This window comes from Physcomitrium patens, chromosome 9 (assembly GCF_059467195.1).
Source record: "Physcomitrium patens ecotype Gransden chromosome 9, ASM5946719v1, whole genome shotgun sequence".
In the NCBI taxonomy this organism is placed as follows: domain Eukaryota; kingdom Viridiplantae; phylum Streptophyta; class Bryopsida; order Funariales; family Funariaceae; genus Physcomitrium; species Physcomitrium patens.
In genome coordinates, this window is record NC_143418.1 from 12,854,038 (window position 1) to 12,866,386 (window position 12,349).

General features: G+C 39.0%; 1 protein-coding gene across 13 annotated transcripts; it reads left to right on the top strand.

The window, feature by feature from the left end:
• Window positions 1-231: 231 nt before the first annotated feature.
• On the top strand, window positions 232-10,973 carry LOC112286599 (uncharacterized). Of its 13 annotated transcripts, none has more exons than XM_090253225.1 (18): window positions 232-716; window positions 1,268-1,659; window positions 1,866-2,306; window positions 2,654-2,710; window positions 3,126-3,423; window positions 3,852-3,976; window positions 4,321-4,500; window positions 4,792-5,049; window positions 5,569-5,821; window positions 5,924-6,028; window positions 6,278-6,350; window positions 6,604-6,844; window positions 7,064-7,339; window positions 7,549-7,838; window positions 8,097-8,208; window positions 8,889-8,942; window positions 9,677-9,871; window positions 10,032-10,973. In XM_090253225.1, exons 2-18 carry the CDS (start codon window positions 1,432-1,434, stop codon window positions 10,317-10,319), a joined length of 3,474 nt encoding a protein of 1,157 aa, XP_090109351.1. In that variant the 5' UTR covers window positions 232-716; window positions 1,268-1,431; the 3' UTR covers window positions 10,320-10,973. The 13 variants fall into 13 exon arrangements, with proteins under 13 accessions (XP_090109351.1, XP_090109354.1, XP_090109355.1 ...); XM_090253228.1 differs by having other exon boundaries at window positions 239-716; window positions 9,680-9,871; XM_024528617.3 differs by having other exon boundaries at window positions 262-716; window positions 1,260-1,659; window positions 1,866-1,998.
• Window positions 10,974-12,349: the final 1,376 nt, after the last annotated feature.

Consider the following 12,349-nt stretch of genomic DNA (forward strand, 5'->3'; position numbering starts at 1 on the left):
CCGGGGAATAGGGCACTGGAACGACGCCGGCTAAAGCTGGAGGAAAGGATGAATGACGTATGGATGAACGTTTCGTGGATGAAGTGGGGTTGCAATGAGGGAGGCGGGAACTCTTGAATGAAGAATGATTGGATGGGTAGGTGTATATATGGATGTATGGATGGATGCATTGTGGAGGACGGTGTAGCGAAGTGGTCAGGTGAGAATGCAGCAGTTGTAGGACTGCACCATTCGAGCTGCAAACCTTCTTGCGGCGATTGATGAGAGAAGGGAAGGCGGGTGGGACGGGGATTCGGAGCGTCAGGATAGTGGAGATTGTTGTCTGGGAACGCGGGGTGTAATTTTGTGGTGTTGGAAACAGTGGACCGTGGGCGGAGGACGGGGGAAATGCCCAGTAGGTGATGTGGTGGTGGTTTGCGGTGTTGGCAGAAAGCGAGAGAGGGAGATGGCGAGGAGTTTTGGAGTTGTGAGAGAAGGTTTTTTTTGAAGCGGCGCAGGAGTCGTTTCACAAAGATGAAGCTAGTTGGTGATTTTGATTATGGTTGGAGGAACAGGAGATTGGTGCTCTGGAGGAGGAGGAGCTAGGGTTTGATGATGGTGTAGAGAGGAAGTGGTCGCAGATTGGGGTTGAGAGTGGCGGCGTGGCGTCCTCGTGGATATGACTTGGATGGAGTGGGGCGGACGTCGATCTCAAGCGCGTTCCCGGGTGCACAGAGGTAGGTTAGGGTTGGGCGTACTGTTTGACTGAAATTGGGGGAAGGCGTTTTTGAGCTGCTTTGGGCGAGGAAGAAGCGGATTGGGCGTTGTTGAGGGAATGAGGGAACCGAGGTCGGTAATGTGTAGAGTTGGAATGAATTGGAATTTGGAAGCTTGAGCTTGAGCGAGAGCCTGCGCGGGTGGGAGGAGATGGAGTCGTAGTGAAGCTCGCTGTCTTGAACTGGATGAGTCGTCGCTTTTACTATTTGATTGATTTAGTAACTTGTGGAGATTGCGATCTTGGCTAGTTGTCAGTTTGGAGTGCAGTCACTCTACATGCTGTGTGTTCGCGTGTTTCCGGATTAACTTCCGCACTTAAGATTGTAGGGCTATACAACTTTCGTAGCTGACTGGGATAATGGATCATCCAACCGTGCCTTGGTTACATGAATTTGGTGATATTGACTTTAGTTTGATGGGGGGCGGCGTGGCGAGTGTTTGATATTTTTATTTCAGCTTAAATATTTTTGAGTTACAGTTCTTGTAACGCGATGTTCTCTCAGTATTGCAGGTTCGAGACTGCAGATATGTTTTAAAAAGTCTAGTGGGACAATCTTTCACTTGCCCAATCCTGGAAAAGTTCATTTTCACCATTTCTGATGCAAATGTGTAGAGTAGACTGATGTAGGTTGGCTAGTTTATGGAAATATAGCTCGTAATTATAGTGTCGGTTACATGGTAGGTGGGGGGAGGTACGAAATGGTCGAATGCTGGAATTCTGGAGGGCTTGTTGGAGAGGGAAGTGGAATAAGTCTTACTCAGGTCGAGAGAGCATCGACCTCAATGACTGAAATGGACAGTCCTTCGGATGTTGTACTGGTCGGGCGATCATCGTCAAGGCGTCCAAAGAGGAGTCTGAAAGCATCCATATGGTTAAAGCTGACTCTATTCATTGGCACACTGGTACGGAACCCAACGATGAAATTCTCCCTCTTCTAGGATTCTTAAATATTTGATGCTAGGAGTATTTCTGCATATTCTCGAAGAAAATACGCAGAATTGTCTCAGGACTTAGTGGCTACTTGATGGTACGGTGTGTATTTTTAATAGCAATCCTTTTCACAGCGTATCATTGGTACTGTCATTTCACTTCAAAAAATGTGCTGCAGGTGGTGGTGACAGGGGGAGTTTTGTCCCTGGTTATGTGGTTTAATTCCCGCGCCCAGCTTGTGCACGAAATAGAAAGACGTCTTACAACAGTAGCTGTTCTGAGAACAGAACAGCTGCAAGATTACCTTAATGGTGAGATTGATAAAATGCAGCTGGTCGCAACAAGGGTGCAGATTATTAATTATTTAGTAAGCCGGGTTAATGTAAACGAGTCTACTGCTAGGAGGGATTTAGAATCAGCTGTTACAGCAGTGTCAGAATTCATGAGTGCAGCGGTCTACAACGCCACAGGATCCTTAATGATGGCTACCAATGAAACGGAGTATAACCAAACGTTGAGTGAATCGACACTCAATCTGGTGAAGGTGGATGTTCATTTTGATATGCCAGTTTATACGTCAGATGGTTGGAAATATCTGGTGTCAAGAAATATCACTATGGTGGGTCTATGAATTTTAATAACTTGCATTTGGTTTCTTGAGTGTATGTCAACCTTTTTGTTTATTTTCTTTTTTCAGGCGTAAATTTTCGTCAGCATGGATTAGAAATTAGTTTTAGTATTTCTATGTCTTATGGTGTTGTCTATGAGAGATGTATATTTAGATATAAGAGCTATATGTGTCAACTCAACCTTGATCTCGATGGTGATATATTGTTCGTTTCTCTTGTAATTCATGCGTTTGAAATGGCTAATTTTGTGGCACATTAATTTTGACTCACTACTCTTCCTTGTTTTTAATTTTTCACTGAAGTTATGCATTTATTCATTTGAATTTCTTTGTTACAGGCAACCAATGGTGCGCTCATGCTACAAGACTCCAATGCTGTTGTTTCTAATTTAAAGGTTTGTGCCTCTAGATCATAAGTACCTGACTTGCGGGCACAGTATCTGCTGCCGTTTCAGTGTTTTTCTATTCTAAAATGCTGTACTGAAGTTGAGCCAAAGATTGGACAGTTTTCAGGCCGTTTAATTAACGTCTCACTACTACTTCTACTCAAAAGCAATTATAGTTAATGCGACATTTTGCCTTCCTTTCTATTATTTTTGTAATGATTTTCTGGGACAACATACTGTCACATAACTTGAATTTTTTGACAGCGATATTACTTGCAGATTGTGGTGTAGATTAGGTTTATTTCTCGATGAGTTCTCTATGTTAATTTTGTTCGTGATGTATTACAAGCCGCTTTTCCGTTTTCTGCCCGTACATTCCGTGCCGTTCATAGTTTAAGTCTTCGCATATTGTGCTTCTGTTCAGAAGGATTCAGTGATAGTTGGAGTATTGGTTGCTTGGGTCAATGCCTCTAGATTAGAGGAATTGGTGACTGATCGAACGGGTCTTCAAAATACCGGAGAGCTTATAGTTGGAGTTCCAGAAGGCAACCAAGTGCATCTTGTGCTTCCTCCATCCCTTGCTCATTCTGTATCAACTATTTCACTTACTGGTGCTATCAAACTTGCCTGCGTGGACGGGCTGAATGGGACAATGATCGAAATGGATTATCGACGACAAAAGGTCATCGTGGCTTACACACCTGTTGGATATCAAAATTGGGGTATGTAGCTGAATCATTTACTAGGATGACTGTGGTTATGGAAGTTTCATTTTAGTTCTATCATGGACTTCCCCCCCCCTTTTTTTTTCCTTCCTCTTTTTTTTTTTTTTTTTTTTCACGTGTCCTCTACATTACATTACATTACAGTGCACCTGTTTTAGTGTAAACCCGAGTTATGTACGAGTTCGGTTCACAGCTGTCGAATCGACAGCATTGTGGTTTAAGCTTGTTGTTCATTATGTCATTTACTCTGTATTGTTTACATTTTTACACTTAAGCCATCACAGGAAGATAGGTAGATTTTTTTTTTTTATTTATTTTTTTTTCACGATTTTATTGATAATGATCAATAAACATATTGTTGTGGATATAAGCTATGGTTCTGGTCATTGGAACGTTCTGGCTGACTTGTTTTATATATTTGTCAGGCTTGCTAGCAAAAATGAGTGAGCAGGAAGCATTCCAACCGGTACAAAGAGTTCGCGTTGTGATTATTTTAGCGATGATAATAATTTTGCTTGTGGGAGTTCTAGCTTCTCTTGGGCTTGCCAAGGTAGGTTGCATCTGGCTGTATCACTCCTCTATGACTGTTTTCTGTTTAGGATAACCTTCCAGTTCCACTTTCGTTCTTCAAATACAGAACATTGTCTACATTCTCTTACATCACATCTTTGTTGGGTTCTCGTGCACTCTTAATTATTTTCTTGTAGCTGAGGGGTGTTTAACTTTGCCGATTGATTATCGGTTTGCATATTAACAGAATTTTTTTGGGTCATGTTTATAATGTAATAATTCGTTAGTGAATACTGAATGAAAAGTAAGTTCAACAGGTGAAAATGGGTGAGCACTGGTCTGATTCTGATCATTTTCTGTGTTTGTATGTTGATAATGTTTCAGCTTTTTACCGCTCCAATCATCGAGTTGGGAAAAGTGGCAACAGCTATTAAAGGAGGAGACATGGGGGCGAGAGTGAAGATTGGATCTGTGATTCTTCGAGATGAAATTGATGATTTAAGACGAATTTTTAATAGCATGGCTGAAGAGATTGCAACCAGTCATGCAGCATTGGAACATAAGGTGCACCATTTAGCTCATTTGAATGCCTGATTTTGCTATTTTTATTCATTATTACATTCTCTATTTAAGTGGGCGGCTATGTCCTGAAGTTGGATTGGAAATGCTTCTGTAGACCTATTTTTCGGTCGTTACTTTTGCCATTGAAAGTGACACAACATATCATTCTCAGTTTGGCTAATTATTTCTTATCCTTCCCTACCCTTTCCCTTTCCCCTTCCCGCCTTCCTCCTCCTCCTCTTCTCTTCTTTTTTGAATGATTAGTTCACTTCTGAACCGGTTTGCATCCTGCAGTCTATGCAAGTCAGCGAAAGGGTTCGGGAGTTGGCTGAAGTTAATGCAGCTTTGACAATCGAAATAGAAGAAAGGAAGAGAGTGGAGGAGGAAGTAAAAAAAGCCAAAGATGCTGCTCTACAGGCTGACAAAATGAAGTCACAATTTTTGGCTAACATGTCACATGAGATCAGGACGCCCTTGAATGGAATTATTAACTGCACGGAACTGTGTCTGGATACTCGAACCTCCCCGGAGCAGCAAGAGTACCTCGATCTGGTATTACCCACAGCATAACTATAGATATGTTCTTTTTTGTCAGGTTCATTGCAACGATTTCTTCGACCTATGTGCATTGGGATTTTTGGATGGATATTGTACCTTTTGCTTGCTTCTTGAACCTAGTGCTGCTTTTCAAATTTTCAGCTGAAATATGAACATGACAAAACCGTTGGTTGACGATAGTTGGTCGCCGCTTATACTGTCTACATGTTACGGATGTGGTCATTTATCTTCTATTTTTAATTTCATATGCGGAGACATGCTTCTATGTTGATTTTAGGTAGTCTATCTGTAACCACGGAGGTACTACTCACGAGAGCAAGCGTTTGGGCTATTTATTGGACTTGCTTTTAATTTTGATAAAATAATGGAGGTTCCTAACTTTGATATTTGTATGTTTGATAATAAGTTTGCGTTTCCAGTCTAACAGTAACATACGGGCGCGTCTTTATAATTTTAGTTTGTCAGGTTTCATTTCTTTTCATTTGACAATTGGAACTGGTTCTCTTGGCGCAGGTCCGTTTTTCAGCTAAACATTTGCTGAGAATCATCACAGATATTTTAGATTTCAGTAAAATTGAGGCTGGGAAGCTGGAGATGGAAGATATTCAGTTCTCATTGTACGATCAATTGGAGCATGCAGTGTCTGTCTTGGCTGCCCGTGCAAATAAGAAAGGCCTTGAGTTAGCCTGTCAGGTGGATCATACTGTTCCTGATCAGATTATTGGTGATCCAGGCCGGCTTTTCCAAGTTTTTGTGAATCTTATAGGTAACTACTGTCACAACTTTTGCATGGTCGATGTGCCCTAGTTCTCCATGGTTGTCCATTTCCAATCCTTGGTTTTTTTGATTTTCCCCTGTTGACTTGCAGGAAATAGTATCAAATTCACTGCAGAAGGAGAGGTTATTGTGTCGGCCATGGTCAAGAGCAGGAATGGTGACAATATTGAGCTTTTATTTTCTGTTAGGGATACTGGTAAGTCTGTCCCTCATTTCTTTTCTTTTTTTTTGAAAATTAGCTGGTATAGTCACATTGTTTATCTCTCTGGAATTGCTAGATCCTGTTTCAAGCCTTGTGTTGTATTTACATATGTAACCTCTGCTAGTTTTGTGATCTGGTGAGCTGTGTCTAGTTGTGGAACTTTAAAGCGTTGGATTCGTTTGGGACTGAGACATGAGGTGTTTTATCTGCATTCTATCAAGCATGTTTTGTCTTTCATTTCAGGAATTGGGATACCAAAGCAAAAGCAGTCTTTGTTATTTCAGGCTTTTTCCCAAGTGGATTCATCAACAACAAGGTATAGGGACTTGTTTCTACGTTTCGAAAAAATTAGAGATTTGTTCGAAGGACACTTCGATCTCGTGAACTACTACTATCATTGTTATCATCAAGCTAATGTGTAACTTGATTCTCGCTTTTACTTTTCTATCCAGAGGACAAGCACTCATGAAGCTTGGTTTTTTATAATTTATCTGTGCAAAAATATTTTAAAATGCATAGTTATTTTGATTTCCAGTAGGATTCGTGAAGTAAGGATTATATTGTTGCAGGTTATACGGAGGAACAGGTCTGGGTCTTGTAATTTCTTCAAAGCTAGCTGCAGCCATGGGAGGGACTATGTGGGTTGAGAGCGAAGGAAAAGGAAGCACTTTCTCTTTCACTGCGAATTTTCACATACCGCCTGCTTGTGACCTTCCATCTTCTTTAAACGTGGAGAGCTTGAAGGACATGCATGTCCTCGTTGTCGATGATAATAGTGTCAATCGAGCCATTTTGGTGGATATGCTTAAGGTTTGTTATTTGGTGCAACGTTCTCGTGTTTTTTACATGATGCCAGCATGTTCATCTGCATCATTTGTGAAGCATATGTTTAGATATGGTTACGTATCATAGTTATCAAATATGACCTAGTCTAGTCTGGGCATGTCTGTTTCTTTGACATTACAACCCTTAATATGTTTTGTAGCATAGTGTTTATTTACAAGGATTTCACTTCTCTTTTTACCACAGGTATGGGGCATGGTGTCAGAGGGAGTCGATGGAATCGAACTTGCAAAGATTGCTTTACAAAGAGCGGCAGATGCGGACCGGAAGTTTCGAGTATTGTTGTTAGATATGTGGCTTCACGGAAAGGATGCTTCTGAACTTGTTTACTTCCTTCACGAAAGACCTAATTTGTTAGGATCAACACCTCGCATTATTCCCTTGCATAAGGGAGACAGTAATTTAATGGTGCGTTCCGTTGGCGATTTAGAGGAGTCCGATTCTGAAAGCGAAGGAGATGAGGTATTGGAATCTAAATTCAAGTTATGCACATTTATTGTTTTAGGGGAATTAATGATAGGAATAGGGTAATGGAATTCAGTACGCATGGTGTTAGAAACCTTTCACATGTTTTTATTGTATGTTACGTCATCGAACGTTATTGTGTCATCACAGTGATGTTATTTGCGGTAATTTCATGATTTGTTGATGGATAGAGTGCGTGTGTTCAGGTGGATCCAGAGGTTCCTGATTCTGTCAGGAAGAATCTTAAAAATTATGATACGAAAAAGAGCCTTGAAGATAGAGCTGGCAATAATTCATTTAGAGAAACGGATGCGCTTGGAAGTAGTGATAAGTCGATATCACATATTTTAAAGGGTTCTACACTCCGGAGTCAGGACTCACAATGCAGGCTTGGAAAGTCAAATTTGACTCGCCCTCTTGCGAGGCCTGGTTTAGCGAACGGACATGTTCCTTCCATTATAATGCTCACTTCTGTCGATCATTCAGATGCAACTAAGTATAATCTTAATCTCTTTCTTTCCTTTTTGAATCTTTGACTTGGTGCAATTGGAGCGTTAAATGCGTAGCGTAGCGTTGCTTTTCATTTTGTTTTGCAAGGATAGCTGATGGTAGAGTTTGTAGAGAATTTAGCGTGGTTTATTTTCTGTGCTTTTGTAAGATTGATCACTTTCTGTTCCATGATTACGATTTAGTGCTTTAAACTTTCTTCATGATACACGAATATTTCTAAACAGCTACTTTTTTTTCTCCGCAGATGTAGGCAACTTGGAGTACAAGTTCATATCTCAAAACCTGTCAAGCGCGTTGTTTTGGTTCGAGCACTACATGTTGCCCTTGGGATATCGGACAGTAAAGCTGTAGCGCAGGTAGGCCCCTATTGCGCTGTTGTTTTGTTGGTTCTTTCTCTTCTTTTTTCTTTTCTTTTGTTTCTTTGTTTGTTTGTTTTTGTCTATTTCAAATTCTTCACTTCTGCTTACTGATCCTTCGGATAAACTCAGTCTGATGTGGTTTACAGAATTGCACACCTAACTATCTCTTTACATGGAAAGTCAGGAAATAAGTTCTAGTTTTTAATCGCACAGTATATTTCAACTTGCAACTGCTATTTGGATAGCTTGGTTTCTGTTAATTTTCTGATAATTCTCGTGTTCAGTGAGGATGAAAGAGTCATGATTCAACGAAGCATATGACATTAATAGACTAGGTCGGGAAGAACAATCAGTGTTCTACCATACCTCTGATAGCCCAGTGACTCTGTTGTGTTTGGAAAGATATGTTCCTACTTTTACATCAGAAACAAGAATAGATTTCATGTGTTCGTTGAAAGCATTTTAAGAAACGATTTGTGCATTTTGGGTTTTGCAAGTTTAAACCGATGATTAGTCTTCTACTACACAGGAAAGGATTCATACGGAGCACCGTATTTTCAATTTTAATGCTTACTGTATTCTTTCGGTCTAATTTTGGTGTAAACGAATGCGAATATTTGGGGAAGGTTTAGAAGTATTTCTTCTAATTCAAATTTGACTTAAAATTGACTTATCAGGGACAACCTTATGGCAATTTATCTAGGACAGACTTGGGACAGGAGAATGGGGAGGTATGCCCAATTCGCCAACACATCCCAGGATTTTGAAATACAAGATCTTGTATGGTTTGCTGTGAAGTTGTTGACTTCTCTACGACTTTTATGGTGCTGGTTGCATGCGGCTTAATTTATAATGACCTTGATAGAAATTTTAATTTATTCAATATGAAGCTAATTTTATTAGGTTTGTAAATTAACGTTTCCCTACAAGCAGTGTCTCTTTTTGCTTTTAAATAAGGATTTAGACTTTCAAGCGTGTGAGTGTTGATTGAAAAATTTGTCCTTAAATTTTTATGTGCTGGTTAATCACTTCTTGGATCAATCACATTTAACCAAATGGCTATCCCACCTCTAGCGAATGTTCAGTGTGCTTTGATGTTGCTACATGACGATTTGATTGATTTGTGGCATTTTGTTCACACTTTTCTTTAGTTAGTATTCCGTGACGTGCATCTCGTTCAGTAAAAAGATAGATGGAGATCCACATCACCCGCTCGGTTGAGAATATCGCATCAATGGTCACCCCTCTGTCTCGAATTTCGGAGACATGTGCCTTATGCTCGTACTTTTATTTAAAGTCAATTGCAAAATGCAGCGTGGCTCAGTATGTAGACTTCGAATTGTGTATTGTAATATCTTTTGTATTGGTTACGAAGTGACCATGTAAGAAAGCTTACTTATCTTGTGTCTTGTCCGTATTGAACCTTATTTCTCAACTTATTTGTACTTTCCGATTCTTGTGGCAGCAGGGTAAAGCTGTGGCTGAAATTGCTCAACCAAGCAGAGGTCTACATATTCTCGTTGCTGAAGACAACATTGTGAATCAACGCGTTGCTGTTACTCTTCTACAAAAGTGGGGCCATACAACAGTCCTAGCTTGCAATGGCCATGAAGCTGTTGAGAAATCAGCTGAGGAGGATTTTGATCTAATATTAATGGATGTAAGTGCTTTTATTATCCGTCTTTAGTGGTATGTTTGGAAATAATGACAATCACTTTCAATATTTTTGTCTAGATTTTCCATATTCATTTATCTATGGAACGCTTTGGCAGAGTTCAGTACAGATTGTAAATGAAGGTGTATTGTGTATCGTGCCGTAGGTACAAATGCCAGTTCTAGATGGATTTCAGGCAACGACAAAGATAAGGGAAATGGAGAAAAACAGAGATCCAAGCCGTGGCAAGAGAGTTAGATTTATGCCCGTTGTAGCCATGACTGCACATGCAATGTCTGGGGACGCTGAGCGCATTATCTCTGCAGGTATGGACGGGTATATCAGCAAACCTTTGAATGCGAAGAAACTTCAGGAGCTTCTTCAAGCAGTTGCGTCAGGGTCACTGCAAAAATCACATTCTTTAATGCCCCTGATTGACAAAAACGATAGATAACACTGGATCCTGGAAGTATCACTTCATCGACGACCCATCCTCCAGCATGTTTCGGAAATTGCACCACTAGGGGTCGGTGAGCTGAATTTCTCTCGACCACCTATCAGAAGCAACTCTGACGATACAAGCAGGATTTTGTACTTTATCCACTTACAGCAGCCTGGAAACGGTCACAAGTTTTAGATGCAGTCTACATTTTTCCATTTTCTTTGATGATGCTATGAGAACCACCCAGTCTGGGGACGCGAATCCTTGTGAATTCGAAGGGTTGGAGGGTTATCTTGTAACCATCCAGTAGCTGCAGTGCATCAAATCAGCTTCCACACTATCAGCACAATTTATCAGCTCGATATTGTACAGAATCGATCCCGCTGTAAACTCTGATGAAACCATACACAATGTAGTTCTGGCGGATGGAGTACTAGCGAGGGGTTGAATTGTTGCCATTGAAATTCACCAAGTAGTGGAGTTAAGTGAGTGACTTCGCGGTCACTTGTGTGTTGATAGTAATTGTCATCACAAAAGAGTAATGGGCCTCAACGAAATCAGTCAATTGACGTCTGCTCTGAATGTACATATATTGATTATTTTGGTCCCAAAGAGTTATCTGTTATGATCACTTTTTTCAAGTCGAAACTTAAAGTTTTATGTGAACTTCATTCTTTCACTTCATCATAATGTTGATAGGATTTGCTGTATGTTCCTTGTGTACAATGGATATCATGCAGGTTTGTTCTGTAGTGGTCATACCCTTACATGCAGGAGTAAGAGATTTACATGAGATTGACGCACTCAAACAAGTGAGCGCTCCATTCCATTCATTGCCTCTATTTTTTTATTTTCTGTACTCGAACAATTTCCTCCGTCTGTATAGAACAGTTACAATTCTGTATGGATCGACATGACATGTTCCATTTTCGAGGCTCCATTTTGTTGGACATGGATACCTGCCTGAATGATTATGCTGTTAAAGTTGGCATGCATGATTTGTTCGAAAGGACTCAAATTTTCCAGGTCTAAAGGTTTAGAGTTTATCCTATCAAATAAGCCTTCTTGCTTGGTCGGGTAAGGAATGTGTTGCCAATGATCATGCCTCCGTCTTCAAGATTACTCTAGAGTAATAACTGAATGACATCTATCTTTCAAACTTGAGAATGAGTAGCTAGGTAGAGTGAATAGCAACATGATTGATTTTTGTATTATCACATAGAAGGACTCTTGTGTGGACTACTGTAAACAAGAAATTTTCTAGTGTACTGAAAAATAATGACAATGATAATAATAATAATAATAAGCTTTGAAAATATAATAGTTTGGCAGACTAAGCATTGCCAATAATTTGTTTTCTTAATTTGGTATTCTACAATTACAAAACTTTTACTTCAATTTTTATTTCTACCACTAAATTAATTTGGATATATATATATATATATATATATATATTTTTGATAAATAAAATTGATTGATAGTCAAGCAATAATTGAGAATGAAATCAATACCACCTTATTTGTAGGAAATGTCTATCTTCTCAAGTAAAGGGTAGAAAGCACCACACAAATTAAGATGGTAGGAAGATGTAATAGGATGACTAATTCAATTCTTGGGATTATAAATTTTAAATCTAAATTTGTTAATTTTTTCTGTGAGATTTTTAAATTAGCAACTTGAAAGATAAGATAAAAATGTTTCTTTTAAACAAAGATTTAATCCCTCACATTGTGGAGCTTCTCTATTTTATAGTATAGATTCAAGATAAAAAATTAAATAAAAAAAAACAAAGAAAAAGATTTTTTTTTTTTTTTTTTTTTTTTTGTATTAAGATAAATATATGTATATATATATATATATATATATATATATATAGATAAAAAATACACATAACTCATTCATTTCAACTATAAAAATCTCAAAAATGCATTGCCTAATCTATTTTCTTCTTCTATTGCTTTCTATTGTAATTTTTGTTATAGATATCTTGACCAATTATATAAATAGAAATAAAAATATATAGAATTAGATTATATAAATAA